General features: G+C 45.6%; 1 protein-coding gene across 1 annotated transcript; it reads left to right on the plus strand.

Annotated features, from left to right (window-relative positions):
- Window positions 1-7621: 7621 nt before the first annotated feature.
- Window positions 7622-14469, plus strand: LOC108540562 (uncharacterized). The gene is made up of 2 exons (XM_017889677.1): window positions 7622-9605; window positions 14392-14469. The coding sequence occupies exon 1, from the start codon at window positions 8556-8558 to the stop codon at window positions 9168-9170; it is 615 nt and encodes a 204-aa protein (XP_017745166.1). The 5' UTR covers window positions 7622-8555; the 3' UTR covers window positions 9171-9605; window positions 14392-14469.
- Window positions 14470-17351: the final 2882 nt, after the last annotated feature.

The following is a 17351-nucleotide window of genomic DNA, read 5'->3' on the forward strand; positions in this document are numbered from 1 at the left end:
GTGTCTCACACGCAGTGCACATCTGACCAGTGCTTGTGGCATGAATACGTGTCTGAATGACAGGGAAGTAGCTAAATGCAATTAAAAAGAAAAAGCAACTCATGAAACTTCTGTTTCTGAGAGTGCAGAATATGAGACAGGAGCTTCTCAGTGGGCCTGTTTTAAGTGAGCGGTAGGCTTTTGCTATTCCTACTGGTTACACAGACACTTCCCCTTCTTAAGTCTTGAAGAGCAATTTGATTTTCTGCAACAATTCCTGCTCTGAATTTGGGCATGTACCAGAGGTTGCTGCTGCGCCTTGAAGTTTGGCTGTTTGGTTTAAATGTCACCCTCTCATCCTTCCTCCTTCTCCTTTGCTCCAAGACAGAGAACACGCTACAGGGATCTTATAAAGAAAGAAGTTCACCCCTTAAAGAAATTGAAGTTTCATTTCATTTGACAAGTGTTGAATTCACTTAACATCAACAAATACTGACGATTTCAATTTACCATCATTTGTAAATGAATTAACAAATTATAATTAATTTAACATCAACAAGCATTGTCTGGGCCATTACTTTTGCATACTGACTTGTGATTATTCTTGATTTTAAACTAAATTTGGATCCTTATGTTCCTGAAAATATGAAGACTTGTTATTTTTCTTCTATACCAATGTTTCTTTCTAATGAAACTATAAAATTACTTTGAGAACACTTTATGATACTATCCTGTGTGATTTACTGCCAGCACTTAGAAGATGTGACACCAAGCCAGAAAAGTAGAGGACACAAACATATGGAGGAAAGGTTTAAATTCTTGCTTAGAACACAAGATCCCAACTCCCAGGCTCAACAAATGTCCCTTCCTCCTGTTATTGCTTCAGTTTGAGATTTCTAAAGAAAATTTCTTTAAGAACTTAAAAAAACTATATGTTGAAAATGTACAATAGATAGACAAAAAGAAAACTCTACAAAAATTTCTACATCAAAGCTAATCATTGTCAGCATTTCAATGTAGCTCTTTCCAGATATTCATATAAACATATTCTTCTAGGCCTCTATGTAAATTAAAATTGGTTCAATCAATATACCTTTTTTTGAATAACGGTCTTTAAGTTAAGACTACTTTTGTCCCCTTTGAGATGGAGATTTGCTATACGCTATCTCCCTTATATTGTGAGGGCTCCATCTACTTCAGACTGAAATCTCCCTACTTACCCTGTGCTTTGTAGCATGGACACCACAGCTTTCCCCCTAGGATGCTCTGGGAGACTGGGGACAAGGCATGGTGGTGCCACTCCAAGAGGGCCAGGAGCTGAGCTTAGAGTCTCAGGATCACAGTGGACCAGAGCAGTCAGGACACATGAGGGCCACTCCAGACAGAGGTGCCCTGAGACGGGCTATTCCAAGCAGAAGACACATGCACCTGCACTCACTCACTGGCACACTCTCTCTCTGCCAAAAAACTAGAAAGTAGCAAGTTCTCTTTCCTTCTCTCTCTCTCATCTTAAACTTGGACTGATCTGCTGAGTTCTTAGGAAATTCATGCCACAAGGGTCTATTTTCAGCAAATGTGACTTGTAGAGTTATCCTGGAGCAAAACAGCTCAGCCAAGCACCCACCTCTCTTTGCGGAGGCTTTGGTCACATGTTGGACGCTTACCCAGGGGCACAATGTGGAGAAGTGATTGGAAAGCTGGGCTGTCTTCCCCCACATGGAGCGCAGCGGCTTTTTATAGCCTGCACAGGTAGTTGTGCTGCAATCCTTCTCTGGAAGACAGAGTGCTCTGCTCCTCACCTCTGCTAAAAGAAACCTTTTAAGAGAGAAGAGAAGCTCAAATAAATGACTTGCCTTCTCCTGGGAACTTAAAGCCCATTGACATTTTCAAGGTTTTTCCTAATGAAGATCAGATATTGGACTGAATCCATTCTAACAGGTAATCAAGAGAAAATATGCATTCTTTAAGAATTTTCTATCAGCAACAGTGTCAGTCTTTGAGAAGAGCCTTCAGAATTTTAGACTTAGTTGCAACTTGAAAATTAATCTGGTCCATACTGCTCATTTCCTAAATAAATAAAGACTCAAAATCAATAATTTCTTCAAGGTCTGGAAGTAGTCAGATTTTGTTTGAGCTCTTTTTTTTTTTTTTTTTGGTGGAGTTTTGCTCTTGTGGCCCAGGCTGGGGTGCAATAGTGTGATCTTGGCTCACTGCAAACTCCACCTCCAGGGTTCAGGTGGTTCTCCTGGCTCAGCCTCCCAAGTAGCTGGGATTATAGGCATGCGCTACCATGCCCAGCTAATTTGCTTTTTTTTTTTTTTTTTAGTAGAGATGGGGTTTCACCATGTTGGTCAGGCTGGTCTTGAACTCCTGACCTCTGGTGATCCACCCACCTCGGCCTCCCAAAGTGCTGGGATTACAGGCGTGAGCCACCATGCTCAGTCTGTTTGAGCTCTTATAGTTTGCCAGCACATTAAAATATAGTCTTTGCTACTGCATTCATCCTTGGCCTTTGGTATACAGCTGGCATTCCATATCCAGGTGCATATTCTATTAATGGATGCCTTTAGTTTGTCTGGGTGGTACACATACGCAACAGACATCTAGTAGGAGTAGAATGACTTTCTCTATTGTCCTTTGTACAGACTGAAGCTTATAATAGTGGTTTCCAAATACAGAAGCATCTGTTAAAAGTTCAAAACCGAAGCTCCCTTCTTAAGGCTGCACGTTAAGGAAATCATACCTTTATCTTTAACCTTCTATTATTATTATTATTATTATTATTATTATTATTATTATTTGAGACAGAGGCTTGCTCTGTTGCCCAGGCTGGAGTGCAGTGGCATGATCTTGGCTCACTGCAACCTCTGCCTCCCAGGCTCAAGTGATTCTCCTGCCTCGGCCTCCCAAGTAGCTGGGATTACAGGTGCATGCCACCATGCCCGGCTAATTTTGTATTTTAGTAGAGATGGGGTTTTGCCATGTTGGCCAGGCTGCTCTCAAACTCCTGATCTCAGGTGATCTGCCTGTCTTGGTCTCCCAAAGTGCTGGGTTTATAGACATGAGCCACCGCACCCGGCCTCTAACTCTCTTTAAATAATGTGGAAGGAGAAGAATTATCTCAGTGCAGGAAAAGAAAAGCTGAAGTTAGTTTGGCACAGATTCTCAGTTCTGCAAGTTAAATTGTCTCTATTTCAGATTTTTCTGCGCTGAGGTATTTACACGTTTATTAATTGAAAGGTAAGCTAATCTGAAATAAAGGCAGCCTCTAGTGGGATGGCCTATGTGAGTGGTCTGCTCTGTTACAGCATCTCCACTGCTTTCTCAGCGCCATCCTCATGGTTGTGGGGAGGCTGTGTTAGGACGTGGTGCTGCCTCTGGCCATGTTTGTTTGGTTTAGAGGTGGATGAATGACTCTTCCTGGGCCAGGGATGTCTCCACACTGCTCCTGGCCACAGTAAGTCTTTGGTTCAGGAATAACCACCAGACCCAAATTAGGATAGAGCTGTTTTCTGGGAATTTTGCAAGTGGAATGAAGAGACGAAACCATCTCTTAAGTGTTAGGATTGTGAGAGGAAAAGTTGGCGATCCTTCAGGTGACCATTTGCCACCCATGTGTTCTTGGGGAGGGGAGAGCAGTTTGCAAGAAGAAGGAGCAGAGCAGGTGGGGATGGAGGGGCCCTCTTGGCAGTGCCGCCTCCTGGGGGTCCAGTTGTTTTCTAATTTGGTTATTGTGACTCTTTCCAGAATCTTCTTGTCAAATCCTAACATCAATCCATTGTACAGGAAGCAGTTAGGGCTGTGTATTAGTCTATTTTCATGCTGCTGATAAAGACATACCCAAGACTGGGCAATTTACAAAAGAAAGAGGTTTAATGGTCTCACAGTTCCACGTGGCTGGGGAGGCCTCACATTCATGGTGGAAAGTGAAAGGCAGGTCTCACATGGCAGCAGGCAAGAGAAGAGAGCTTGTGCAGGGAAACTCCCTTTATAAAACCATCGGATCTCATGAGACTTATTCACTATCATGAGAATAACACAGGAAAGACCACCGCCATGATTCAGTTACCTCCCACGGGCTCCCTCACACAACATGTGGGAATTGTGGAGCTACGTTTAAGATGAGATCTGGGTGGGGACACAGCCAAGTGATATCAGGCTGATTTCTACAATATTTGACCAAATACTTTCTAATGTATGTAGTTCATATAATTAGTTTTCTGCTAAAGAAGTTCTAGAAGACAAAACAAAATAAAAACCTTTCTTTGTGCATTTAAACAGGAAATGGCATAACCTACAGATGGCATTTACTCAGAGGGTGGTTAATCATTTTTTTACAAACATGCAGAGTTTGGTAATAACAGCAAGGCAATCTCCTCTCCTCGGCCCACTCCCCAGTATGCAGGACACTGACAATTACATTAAAATTATGTTTTTGAAGTTGTTTCTTCCATTCCATGTTTCTCAAAGGGGTAGTCTTATCTGTTGTCTTATTTCTATTTTTAACTCTAAAATTAGTCTTCAGTATTATCACTTTGAGTAGACACTATTATAAAAAGTAAACAGATACTTATCTATATTATCAAAAGTATAATTTGCTACATAATTTATTTATATTTAAATAGAATGTTTTATATTTACATTATAAAATTAACTACGATTAGTAGAGAAAATTTTAAAATGTAGAAAATAGAGGCAGATATATAAATGCTGGTCATATTTTGGTATACTTCTTGTCTGATTCTTTTCAATGCATTTTTACATAGTTGTGATTCTTTCAAAGACACAATTTTGTTTTCTTTTTTTTCAGTTAAGATAAAATAGCATACACATTTCCATGTTCATCACAAGTTTTTTATGGTTTTTGTTATTATGTGTTATTTAATGTTATAGATGCACTGTAATGTAATCTACCCACATAATTTTAAGGAATTAGATGGTTTCATATTTTTAACAATCATAAACAATGTCATAATAAATATGTTTGTATGTACTTTTATAGTATTTAGGATTATTAGCTTAGAACAAGTGTATTTCTGTACTAAAGCTTCTGATGATTTTAAACCTATTTATTCACGTTATCACTGCAAAAGGATTGCACCAATTCATTCCCCATCTAGTGTTGTTTAAGCGTGCCCACTTCCCCTGTGCTCGCCAGCAGAGGGGGTGCTCATATTTAAAAATCTTTATTAATTTGATAGGGGAAAATTTTATCTTATAACTTGCTTCTATAAACATTATTGTAAGCTTTAACATTATATAAATGTTTGTTAACAAGATGTATTTCTTCTTTAATGATTTTTCTATTCATGGTTCTATTGCAGACATTTAAATAAAGGACTGTTTAGGTGAATAGCAGGAAAGTGGCATCTGACAGTCAGCCTGACGTGGTCTTCCCTCGGTGCCATGGAAATACTGATGGTGATGCAGAAAATTATGAAAATTAATAGCACCCCCAAAAATTAGTACTAAGAGGGAAACCATTGCCAAACAGGGAAGAACATTCCAGAGCACAAATGTGGCCTCTTTTTATTTTGTTCTAAAAAAAATTTGTTAGGCAATATATCCATAATCCATATAATGATTCAAAAATACAGAGAACATCTGTACATTATTTAATAAAAATACAATATTGTCTTTCCTTTACAAAGAGAACACAAGTAATCATTCCTTGTAAGTCAAATGTAACATTCATGCTAAAGCTGCATCAACTTTTTGGATGAAATGTGGTTAAAAGTGAATACCATAAAATACATAAGAAGAAAGAAACATCAATAAAACTCTCTTCTGAATGGCAATATTTTTCTTACATTTCCCTTGCCTTCAAATTCCTCTTTGCACACATAATGAAGGCTAATCATTGTTGACTAAAAATTAGGAAATTAAGGAAAACCTTAAGCCTTCAATGCCCATAATAAATGTGCCTCATTGTTTTATTCTAAACCATGATGACCTAACCTAGGACAGGGCAGACTGCTGGTTCTGTGGTCATGTGGGAAGCTGCTCTGGGCCAGTGTTATTGCTTCTGATGACAGGTCCGGAGGCCAAGTACAGTGGGGAAGTTGAATAGGACACAAACTGTCTGCTGTCCCCATCCATCCCAGCAAGCCCTCCCACTGTTGCTGGTCTGTATAGCTGCTTTCGCTGTCCCAGGCAGACTGGAAGACAGTCAGTCCCCATGGCCCTGGCCAATGAATACTGGACTTATGTCCACCTGCCCAGGGTCCCTGTCCAGCATAAGATGGACAGTCAGCCCTGCTCAGACGGCCACGAGGCTCCCCGCTCATCATCTGTGTTCCAGGCAGCAGCACCACGAGCATAGTCACAGACATTGGGGGCTCAGTTTAACCAACTCTTTTTTTTCTTTTTTTCAATGCAGCGTGCTTCCTCGTATAGGAAAACTGGAGGATTTCCTCAAATTGCTGAGTGGTAATGTAGCACTGAGACCAGGGAAGATGATTTTCCTTCTCCTCTGAGTAAAACACTGCTTTCCTTACAGGCAAGTTGCACAGCCATGGAGGGACCCACATCTTTGGCTCAGATGAAGCTGCCAGAGTGACTCACTGGGTCTAGCACAGATGCCCTCAATCCAAGAGATGGGTCTGGAGCTGGGCAGGTGTGGAGGGGGGTCTGGTCCAAGATTAAGTCCCTGAATCACCCCTAGGAAGAGAGCGGCCAGGCCTTCTGGAGCAAGGCTCGGATGATGCAAGCAGTGTGGCTCCTGTGTCCTTGCAGGGCTGGGGCCAGGTCAGGCAGCATGACCTTCTTTTCCAATTTAACAGCCACTCCTGAGTGTCTCTCCCACTGGCAGACAGCCTTTCTGCCTACAGAAAGGCATTTGGTCAGGGTCCAAACTGTGTCCCAAGGAATTGTCTTATTCTGCTCATGTTTTCTGTTTTTTGTTTTTTTTTTTTTTTGCCAAAGATACATGTGTATTATTTTGGTAATATTATTGGAACTGGCAAAAGTAAGCACTAAGAAGAGATAAGCACAGAAACTTAAAAAGAAAAGGTCAAAATTCAATACATGGGACGGTGCACAGTGGCAGGTAGGACGGAATCATTGCATGTAAAACAATAGCTTCCCACACAGAAGCTAGTCACCTTTCCTAAGAAGGCAGCGAGATCTCAGGAAGCCAGGTGATGATCAAAACTTAACCAGCCACCAGAACCTGCATTAGCAACACCACGTCTTTATGGTGACAGCAGTGAGAGCGAATGGTTCAAAAGTGGAGTGCAAACATCATATTCTCTTCCTCCTCCTCCTCCTCCTCCTCCTTCTTCTTTCTTCTTCTTTCTTCTTCTTATTTTTAGATGGAGTCTTGCTCTGTCACCCAGGCTGGAGTGCAGTGGCGTGATCTCGGCTCACTGCAACCTCTACCTCCTGGGTTCAAGCAATTCTCCTGCCTCAGCCTCCTGACTAGCTGGGATTACAGGCGCCCACCACCATGCCCGGGTAATTTTTTTTATTTTTAGTAGAGACAGGGTTTCACCATCTTGGTCAGGCTGGTCTTGAACTCCTGACCTTAGGTGATCTGCCTGCCTTGGCCTCCCAAAGTGTTTGGATTACAGGTGTGAGCCACCGCGCAGGCCATCAGATTCACTTCTGAAGAACCTCCAGGTGCTGTTTTATTGCAAACTCCCTGCACTTACCTATTTCTCTCCACAACAAATAAAAGAGTGAAAAAAAAATTTTCCCCATAATTTATTCTTCATAATCTTTAGACATCTGTAACAAAAAGCTGTCACTAAATTAAAACACATCTTTAGTTTCACGGCTGTGGCTGAGACAGGTGTGTGGAGTGGTGTGGTTGGCTCTCTCTGGGGCCTACTTGACCCTTTTTGAGCTGCAGGAAGGCACCAGCCCTGAGGGAGCACCTTCCGGCCTGGGACCCATGGGGTTAGCTGCAGCAGCGGCCGACCACCCACCTGCACCTGCCTGGCACTTGCTGCCTGGGAAGGGTCTGCTTGTACCCACTGACCATACCCACGGGCATCTGAGAGCACGCCCTGCTCCCTCAGCTGGCTCCCGGGAAGCACAGTCAGTCCAGAAACATCCCTGGAACCAGGGGACTAGGAACCACGGGATCATGGATGTGGAGACCGTCCTGAGCAGGACCGTTGTGGGATGTTCTCCTTCTCATTCACTCCCTGTGAACCTCCTGTGGGGAGGGCCCCGTCTGAGAGACAGAGGTTCACAAGTCCCTTTCTGCTTTATTTCCTGTCTCAGTGACACATTAGAAAACAGGAGGAAAAGATATCATAGATGCAGCCATGGGAAGGAAGCGAGGCTATCATTCCAAATGACCCTCCCCATAAAGAAAAAACGACTTAAATTGGGAATTTCTTGTCTCGGTTGTCTCCTAGGTTTCTTTCTCTGGTGTGAGGACAGAAATAGGCTTCCCTGCCTTCCCCAGGAACCTCTCCCTCCTCTGAAAGCCTGGGAGAACATGTCTGGGAGCTTGTAGTGCTCTTGGGAGCCACACTAGGCACCCTCACGAACGTGTCACAACAGACCGCATGTGTGCATTCCTCCCCAGCTAGTACCAAAAAGAAGATTCCACATAGGTTTGGTGAATGGTGATTAAACAAAAAGCACAGTCTAACTTCCTAGCTTCCTTCCAGAACTGCTGCTGTGGCACAGCCAATTCACATCAAGGAGTCCTCTCCGACATGAGCTGCGGGCCTAGCGACGCGCAACACAAGCAGGGCAGGGCATTCATTGTTCATCAGCTCCCAGCAGCTGGACTCTCTTCACAGACACACAGACCCACGATCTTCGTGCTGTTACGGTCGTTTCATCTTCACAGTAAAAGCGTCAGGAATTTCTGGAGAGACGGGGCATCATCAGCCCGGCCGTTCCGCTGTCTCTTGTCGGTGCTCGCCACGGAACCAACAGCCCCTTTGGTAATGAAGAGCTCTTTACTCCTGAGGGAGGACTGCAGTCCAAGCCAAAAGGCAGGGCACAGTGACGCAGAGGCCACTCCCTCAGGGGGAGAGCCCCTGCCCTCCCCAGGCCCATCAGAGGCCTCTCGGACACCAGCGCTTCGTGGCCGGAACCGGCAGGGAGCTGAGTGCGCACGCGCGTCTCAGAGGCGGATGTGCTTCGGTGGTGTTGGGTCGCCTGGAGCCTGTGCTGTGAGAAACACTCCTAGAAAACTAGCAACAGGCTACATGAGGGTGAGGCCTTGAGCTGCAAAGTGGTGGCTGTGGACCATGTTCAACCGTCTCCACCCGGCCTGTGCGCTTGGCCTGGCAGCCTGAGCTCACAATCGTCTGACCACGTCCACTGGGCGCCTTCGGTGACTGCTGCGTACACACGGGGATCATCTTATAAAAAGTTACAGTGAAGTCAGGGTGGGTGGCGATTCCCTGCAAGGTCGCCCCTCTGTGCCAACACAGCCTGGTGGCTTCTTGTTTTAGGAAACATCCAGAATTACAACTGGCCATTGAGTTATTACGTATCAATTGAACAACGTAGTTTTAAAATGAAAGAAAATCTTGCAACACGAATAAAGAAATACGTGAATTCACTCTTCCAATCCGGCATACAGCTTTCCCTTCCTTCTTCCTGCTTTCCTGGACACACCGTGGACAGACCCATTTCTCTTTGGATTTCATGGTAAGGTAAGTGTGGCCACCGGAGGAAGGCAGAGGGTGGGTCTTACTCTGGTTACAGTGCTTTATTTACCAAAGTGGATACACTGCCTTTCCCCCCCCCAGAAAAGGTTGTCGAACCCTTTTATCTTGGAGCATTTATGGTACCTGGATCTGACTGCGTGATTTTGGGAAATGCTTGTCTAAGGAGCTTTCAGGCTCTGTGTGAAGCGCTATATATATACAGCCATGGTGTTTTCATGAGTAAAGACACTAGAGACACTTTTTCAAATATCAAAGGGTTCAGAAATATTCTCTTAGGTGGCTCATTCTATTCATTTTGGGTCCTGGGGAAAGAGAACAAATAGTAATCTACATACCTCTATTTAAGTGGTATTGAGAAATCACACATCAAGGTAATACACTCTTAAGTAAAATATATCCTCTCATTTTTCATGATTACTTGAAGGCCCTGGTGGAAGCTCTGCTCCAGGACAGGGAATGCCAGCCACCTGTGGCACCATCTCAAGGTGGCATCGCCTCGAGCTGGGTCCTGCTCTTACTGTCACCTGACAGCAGTACCCAGCCTGGCTCCATGCCTCCTCCGCCCCTGCCCCGCCAGCAGCCCTCTCTAAACAGAATGGCAATGCCATTCCCGTGTTCATCCCTCCCCAAGCCACTGCGTGTGTCTCCGAGGAAACTGCCCCTTCCACTGTGGGAGGTCCAGCCCTGATTAGTCCCCAGAGACATACCTGGCAGGAGGCCCACGTGGACCCTGAGAGCAGACTTGAGGCCTCTGTGGCCAGGAATTCCAGGGCCCTGGGTGTCAAAAGGGGACCAAAGGGGCACATGATCTGTGGTGGGCACACCTCTTTGGCCTTCCGAATTCCTCAGCTGGTGGGAAGAAGTGAAGCCAGAGAGAGGCCAATCATCACCCTCCAAAGTGGAGGCTGGGGCCAGAGGCTGCATGCTGGACTGTAAGGTGGGGCGGCCCTCAGCACTCCTCCTGAAAATCTTTCCTGAAGATGTACCGCAACCAGGTGAAAGATGGACCGAGAATGAGAACATGATACTAGAACAGGGCGTGGGACTTCCCTCGAGCCAGGGCTTCTCCAGATGTGGCCTATGGACTCCCAGGTCAGCACCAGGTCCTCAATGCACCCTGGCAGGCCTTGCCCCAGACCCTGGAATCCTAGACAAGGGGTGGCCCAACAGTTTGTGTTTCCATAGGTCCCAAGTACTTGTGATGCAGCTGCTGAGCTGACCCTGCTCATTGCAGGAGTCCCGAGGAGATTTGCTTTTCTCCAGCCCATCCGCCCCCCATCAGCCTGGGGGCATCTGCCCTACAGCACTGGGGAGGAGCCACCTCCTTGTCTGGGAACAGCCAAGCCTCTGTGACAGCTGAGGGTTCTTGTGGATTGTTCTTTTTGGAACTGGACAGCGCATCCAGAATTCCTTGCCATAGCTCTGTGCCTTGCTGGGGTCTGAGGTTCACAGGTCAGATGCTGCTGTCTGGTCCTTCTCAGCTGGAGAGTGAATTCCCTCATCCTCACTGGTAGTTTCTTTCTCTCCCCCAAGGAAGGCCCGTGCTTAGTAGGGAGAGAGGCCTATCAAGGTTGCTATCTGCCATGGGCTAAATTGTGTCCCCAGCCCCCCTGCAAATATATATATTGAAGTCCTCACCCCCAGTACCTCAAAAAGTGATTGTACTTGCAGACAGGGTCTTTAAATAGGCGATGAAGTCAGTATGAGGTCATTAGGGTGGGTCCTAATCCAAGATGATGGGAGTCCTCATAAGAAGGGAGTAGGACACAGACATGTACGGAGGGAAGACGCAGGCAGATGAGGGCTGTCTGCAAGGCAAGGAGAGGGGTTGTTGGAAGACAGCAACCCTGCCACGCCTTGATTTTGGATTTCCAGCTTTCAAAATGGAAAGAAGATGGTTTTTTGTTTTTGCTGTTGCTCAAGCTCCCCAGTCCGTGGCAGTTTGTCATGGCCACCCCAGGTGACCAAGACGCCATTCCATCTGACCTGCTCCCTGGGCCTGTCTTTCTGTCTGGGTGTCTGGTTTTCCTGTTGTGCTTTGTGACCCCGGATCTGACTCCTGACCTCCGTCTTCTTTGGTGTTTACAGCAGCTACTCCTTGGCACTCTATGTAACTTTTTCCCTTCCCCTAAATACTAAAGAAAGTTGCATCAGGTTTAAGAAGCATCCCTTCCTCTCAGTCGTGGCTGGAGCTTCCTCAGCCACCACATTCTGTTATTAACAGCTTATGTTGTGTGTGGTCCTCTGGTTTCTTGTTGTTCTTTGAATGTTTTCTTATCGGAGCCTACAGGGTGGTAGCCCCACCTCTAGCGGCCCCTAACTGTCTTTAGTCTTGTGTATGAAATTAAAATATCCAGGACCGTGAAAACTGAGTGCTGAGAGGCTCTAATTGTGGCATATTTTACACACACACATGCACCCATCAAGACTTCTGGTTAAATTACAATTGTATGTGGATATACCTTCCTCTAGTACACAGCATGCTGAGTTTTCTAGGATGGGGCTGTTATTTTCTCTCTGTAGTCCCAGACTTAGGAGGATGCCTGGGATTTTGTAGGTGTGTAATTGTTCTTTTTTTTTTTAAGAATGGATGTTTATGAGGGAATGGAAACTCCAAGTTTATAGAAACAAAACCATAATTTCCCATAATTTCAGCTTTACCAAACTTTCCTACCCAGAGGCCAGGACTTATCTCTTGACACAGAACTTTGTAAGTAGATTAGACCGCTTGTGGTCATTTTTGGAGCAGCTTCTCTCTATGCACTTGACTTTTGAATGCAACATTGATTTTGATTCTTCACCCTCCTCTCTTTTGACTTTGGCCCCTTTCAGGGTACACAAACTGCTGTCAAGGTCAGATTCATGGACAGGATCCAGGAACAACCATTTCCCACCCTGGGCCACACAGAAGAACAAGATACATTGTGATTTCTGGTGCAAAGTGGAGATGATGCTTTGTCTTGTGGCTGGAAGAGAGAGGGGGCTTAGGCAGAAAAGCTGGCAGAGAGGGGCCGAGGCAGGGAACAGGAAGGCTCTGGCACCCTTTCCAGAGAGGCACCTGTGGGTGGAAGCTGGAGGAGTTGTGAGGGACTGGGCTTTGTGAAACCTGAGGCCCAGGCGATCCTGCTTCGGGGCAGAGATGGTGCAATGCCCTGGAAAATGGAGAGGAGGCCTTGCCCTTCAGCCCTGTGCCTGTGGGAGCAGCAGGGAGTCTGTGGCACCGGGGGCTGGAGCAAGCACCAAGGGCAGAAGGGGCGGCAGGTGGCTGTGGGCAGGACACACAGGAAGGGTTTGGCCACAGTCCACGTGGGACACCCCTGGGGTTCCAGCCACAACAGGGAAGGCTGCGAGTCAGGGCTGAGGGATGGCTTCTGCAATGTGGGTGTTGTTGCTGACCAGCCCTGGTTCTCGCCTCAGCCACCTCCCTGCCACAAAGGCTATGACATTTCCCCCCGAGAAAGTCAATGTGGCTGTACAGACATTTCTTATAAAGCCACATCACACCCCCACCAGTGGCTGCATTACAGATATTAGGATGCCCACTGCTCCTTTCCACCACATCTTCTCTGGTGCCCCTTTGCTCGTCGTTCACAGTGGTGTCCTGCCCTTCCTCCCAGCTCCGTACACCTTCTTTTCCCCAACACCCGCTTAGTATTGATTTCTCTCGTGTTTTCATGTATTGGTTTTGTTTGCTGAGCCAGATCATGGTGAGCTCTGTGAGGACGGGGACCTGGTCTTACACATCATCCTCATTTTCTATACCCAAACACCTGCCACATTGTGAGAACACAGCTGCTGCTCAGGAATTGCTTGGTGGGTTGAATGAATGGCTTAGAAAGCAGAGTATTTTTCTTTCTTTCTCTTTCTCTCTCTCTCTTTCTTTCTTTCTTTTCTTTTTCTCCTTCCTTCCCTCCCTCCCTCCTTTCTTTCATTTCTTTCTTTCTTTCTCTCTCTTTCTTCTTCTCTTTCTTTCTTTCTTCCTCTTTCTTTCTGTCTTTCTTTCTTTCTCTCTTTTCTTTTCTCTCTCTCTTTCTTTTCTTTCTTTCTTCCCTTGCCTTCCCTTCCCTTTCCTTCCTTCCTTCATTTAAGTTTCATTTTAGGTTCAGAGGAACATGTCCAGGTTTTTTATATAGGTAAACTTGTGTTATGGGATTTTGTTGTACAGATTATTTCATTAGCCAGCTACTAAGCTTAGTATCCATTAGTTATTTTTCCTGATCTTCTTCGTCCTCCCACTCTCCGCCCTCTGATAGGCCGATGTCTCTCGTTCCCCTCTATGTGTCCTCATCATTTAGCTCCCACTTTTAAGTGAGAACATGTGGTGTTTGGTTTTCTGTTCCTGCATTAGTTTACTAAAGATAATGGCCTCCAGCTCTATTCATGTCCCTGCAAAGGACATGATCTCATTCCTTTTTATGGCTGCACAGTGTTCCATGGTGTATACGTACCACATTTTCTTTATCCAGTCTACCATTGGTGGGCATTTAGGTTGATTCCATGTCTTTGCTATTGTGAATAGTGCTGCAGTGTATACACACATACATGTGTCTTTATGGCAGAACTATTTCTATTCCTTTGGGTATATACTCAGTAATGGGATTGCTGGGCTGAATGGTATTTCAAACAGATTATTTTCTATAGAGACGAAAATAATAATCTGTATAAAGAGGATTGCAGCCGAAGCAGCATGCTCCCTCCTTTCCCAGCTCAGCCACTCACCCCGCTTATCTCCTGTTGCTGTTTCAAACACCCTCCTGCCTTTCCACTGCAGAGCCCCTGCACTTTGCGAAGATCCTCACTAGGGAATTTTGGAGACAGAACCTCTGAGAACTGTCACCTCAGCTCGGGTTAGAAATCAATTCAGATTTCTGTGGACAACCTGCATCCTGAGTGCACACCGAGACTTTCCTTTCCTTGCACACAGTAGGTACTCAAAATTTACTCAATAAACACAAGTATATCAAGAGAAAACAATAAAAAGAGAAAACCCTCTTATTTGACTAAAGGAATGAGTTTGTATGTATTAGTTGCATGCTCACCACATGTATATTTTAGTTGAACTATTTTAGGAGCCATGGGGAGCACGGCCGTGCACCTTGGCCCCAGTAGCTCTTTGCCAACAGGGAGGAGGCTGTCACCATTGCCATCACCTCTTTACCTCGATGGCTCTCTGTTTCCCTCTGGTGGCAGATCCATGCCCTGCAGTGGATAGTTTTAGGATTCCCACGAGGTCAAATTTGAACAGAATGGATTGTTAAATCTTGAAGGTCCTTACAGGTCTGTGATTACGGTGTTTCTCCAGCTAGACTATTATGACACGATCTGGAAAGACTCTAAATTAGCTACAAGATTAAAAATTGGTTTAAATTTTGATGAAAGTGAAAATATAAGCATCTTCTGGGAGATGTGGATGATTGCTTTCCAATCTCGTCCTGCACTGCAGTTCTGTTTTCACATTTGCCAGCACAGCCTCGGCTCCCTGTACCAATAAAAGTTTTGCAGTTTGAAAACCGCAGCACACTATGGAATAAGCAAGCCCAGTGCAAAAGGCTTGTGCCTTCAGTCCACCTTCAGTGATGGGTGGCGATGCAGTTTCAGAAATGCGACATCCTCTCTCACATTAGTTTGGCTAATTGAACTCCGGTGATTTTAGTGTTGTTATTAATTACCTTAAAAATGTGCTTTGGTGATACTTAAGTGCTATATGTCCGGCTTACACCTCATTTTATAGTTGTGTGTTTTTATGTGTTATTACAGTAAAAATGAAGTAATTCAAATGTGGAGGTCTGCAGGTTTTCCCTTTAACAGTGGGTCAAGTGTTAAGCTTGTATGAACAACAAATGATGCAACTGAGGCCCAGATGAATACATCAGTGTAGCAGCATCACGTATTTTGTTGAGGGCAGACCCAGAAATGCACACATAGAGCAGGTGTTCAAACTCCTAGTCCTGCGTTCTCTTCACCAAGCCATCCAAATCGTCTGGATTCAAGAAAATCTGTTGTGGTATTGATGAATTCCACTCTTTGCTTCCTTTTATCGGTGGAGACCTGATCTGTAATCACTTAAAGATAATTGACATTGAGGTTAATTACTTCTTTTCATGTTGATGCAAGTCATAATGTATTTTGTGTCGTCCATACCACTTGGCTTAACAATATTAAAAGTATGTGATTCTTGCCCAAGAACAGCTTATAATTACATGCGGTGGGGAGGAGAGACATATATAGAAATGTAAATAATTAATGGATAGTGTAACAAGGTAAAGCTGTCACTGTTTATCATTGTTTTCATTCTTTGTATCCCAGCAGTAACCTTTCTGAAAGTCTCCTAGGAAGTCAAGAAATAAGCCCCAGTCCTCCTTGTCTCAGTGTCCAGGGGTCACTGCTCATTTCCGTGTGGGAGAATATGGCAGATGAGCCTCAGGAGGAGGGTGGCCTGAAAGACACACTGCTCATGAGGTCTTATAGTGTATAAGGGCTCTTCGAGAAGAATCAACCACCGCCCGAGGCTGGGGTTTCCTTCTCTCAGAGCTGGAGAGCAATTTCTCTGCCACCGGCACTGACAATTTGCCTAGGCTTGGAAAGCAGCAAGCTCCTATCGTGGCTGCCCAGGGGCCCCGTCACCAATGGGGTTGCACGTGCCAAAGCACTGCTGCCATGGAAGCGTGTTCCTGCTTGTGCACCAGTGTGTGCATACACCAGTGTGTGCATACACCAGTGTGTGCAATACCTGTATGCAGGCATGCACATGTGTCTGTGTGCACACACATGTGTACATGCACACTGGAGGCAAGGCCAGCTTCCTCATGTGTGGGACATGCAGCAGCTCTGGGTAGAATCTGTGTTTTTCAGGCAGTGAGTGATACTTCATCTGGGGGCGCTGCAAGTCGGGACTGGGGTATTTCTGAGCCATTTTGGCCTCTCAGACATTATGTGACTCCAGTGTAATCCCCAAACATAGGCCTTTGCTGCTTCCAAGTTCCAGGATAATTAGCTATGAAAGTGCTGAGTGGTTTTGAAAGTGTAGTCCTCTGTCTCTAGGACCTAAGAGTCCTCTATCTACAGGTCAGGGAATGTGTATGCAAAGGTGACAGAGCATGTGCAAACTAAGATAGTCCCTCTCCTGTCATGTATGCATTATCCACTCAACCCCAAACAATGAAATTTGATAATTTCTCACCACTTGGTGGGCAGGCTGGTCCAGGTGGTCTAGCATGGCGCCCTCCTGTGTCCTGTGGTTGGTCGATGGCAGCTAGGGCAACGTGTGGCTGGCTGACTGGCCTGGGCTCCTTCACACAGTGCTGGGGCAAGGCTCCCTCATCTGTCACCTTGTTGATGTCCCACTGCCCAAGCCCAGCTTCAAGGGGGATGAGGACATACTCCACCTCTTGACGGGAGTGTCCACCAAGTCACATTGCAGATGGATGGAGAGGGACATAACTGAAGACTTGTTAGGAATCTCCTTGCTTTGCAGCTGAACAGCAAAGATGAAGACACGGATCCCACTCTCACAGGATTCAGAGTCTGGGCTGGGGGTCAGGTTGAGGAGTGAGTGGGGACTATACAGGCCCCATGACCCAGCATCAGAGTTGACTAAAGGCCAATAGGGCCCTTAGGGTGACAGAAGTGGGCCCCATAGGGTGACATAGAAGATGCTGGGGCGGGCTACACAGGGCCGGGGACCTGTCCGTCAGCAGAAAAATGGGCACAGCACACACCGTGTCAGGGGAG

This window comes from Rhinopithecus bieti, unplaced genomic scaffold (assembly GCF_001698545.2).
Source record: "Rhinopithecus bieti isolate Rb0 unplaced genomic scaffold, ASM169854v2 scaffold_18548, whole genome shotgun sequence".
In the NCBI taxonomy this organism is placed as follows: domain Eukaryota; kingdom Metazoa; phylum Chordata; class Mammalia; order Primates; family Cercopithecidae; genus Rhinopithecus; species Rhinopithecus bieti.

Excerpts from the sequence above, each read along its gene's own strand:
- LOC108540562 (XM_017889677.1), top strand. The coding sequence starts at position 8,556 with ATGGTGATTAAACAAAAAGCACAGTCTAACTTCCTAGCTTCCTTCCAG.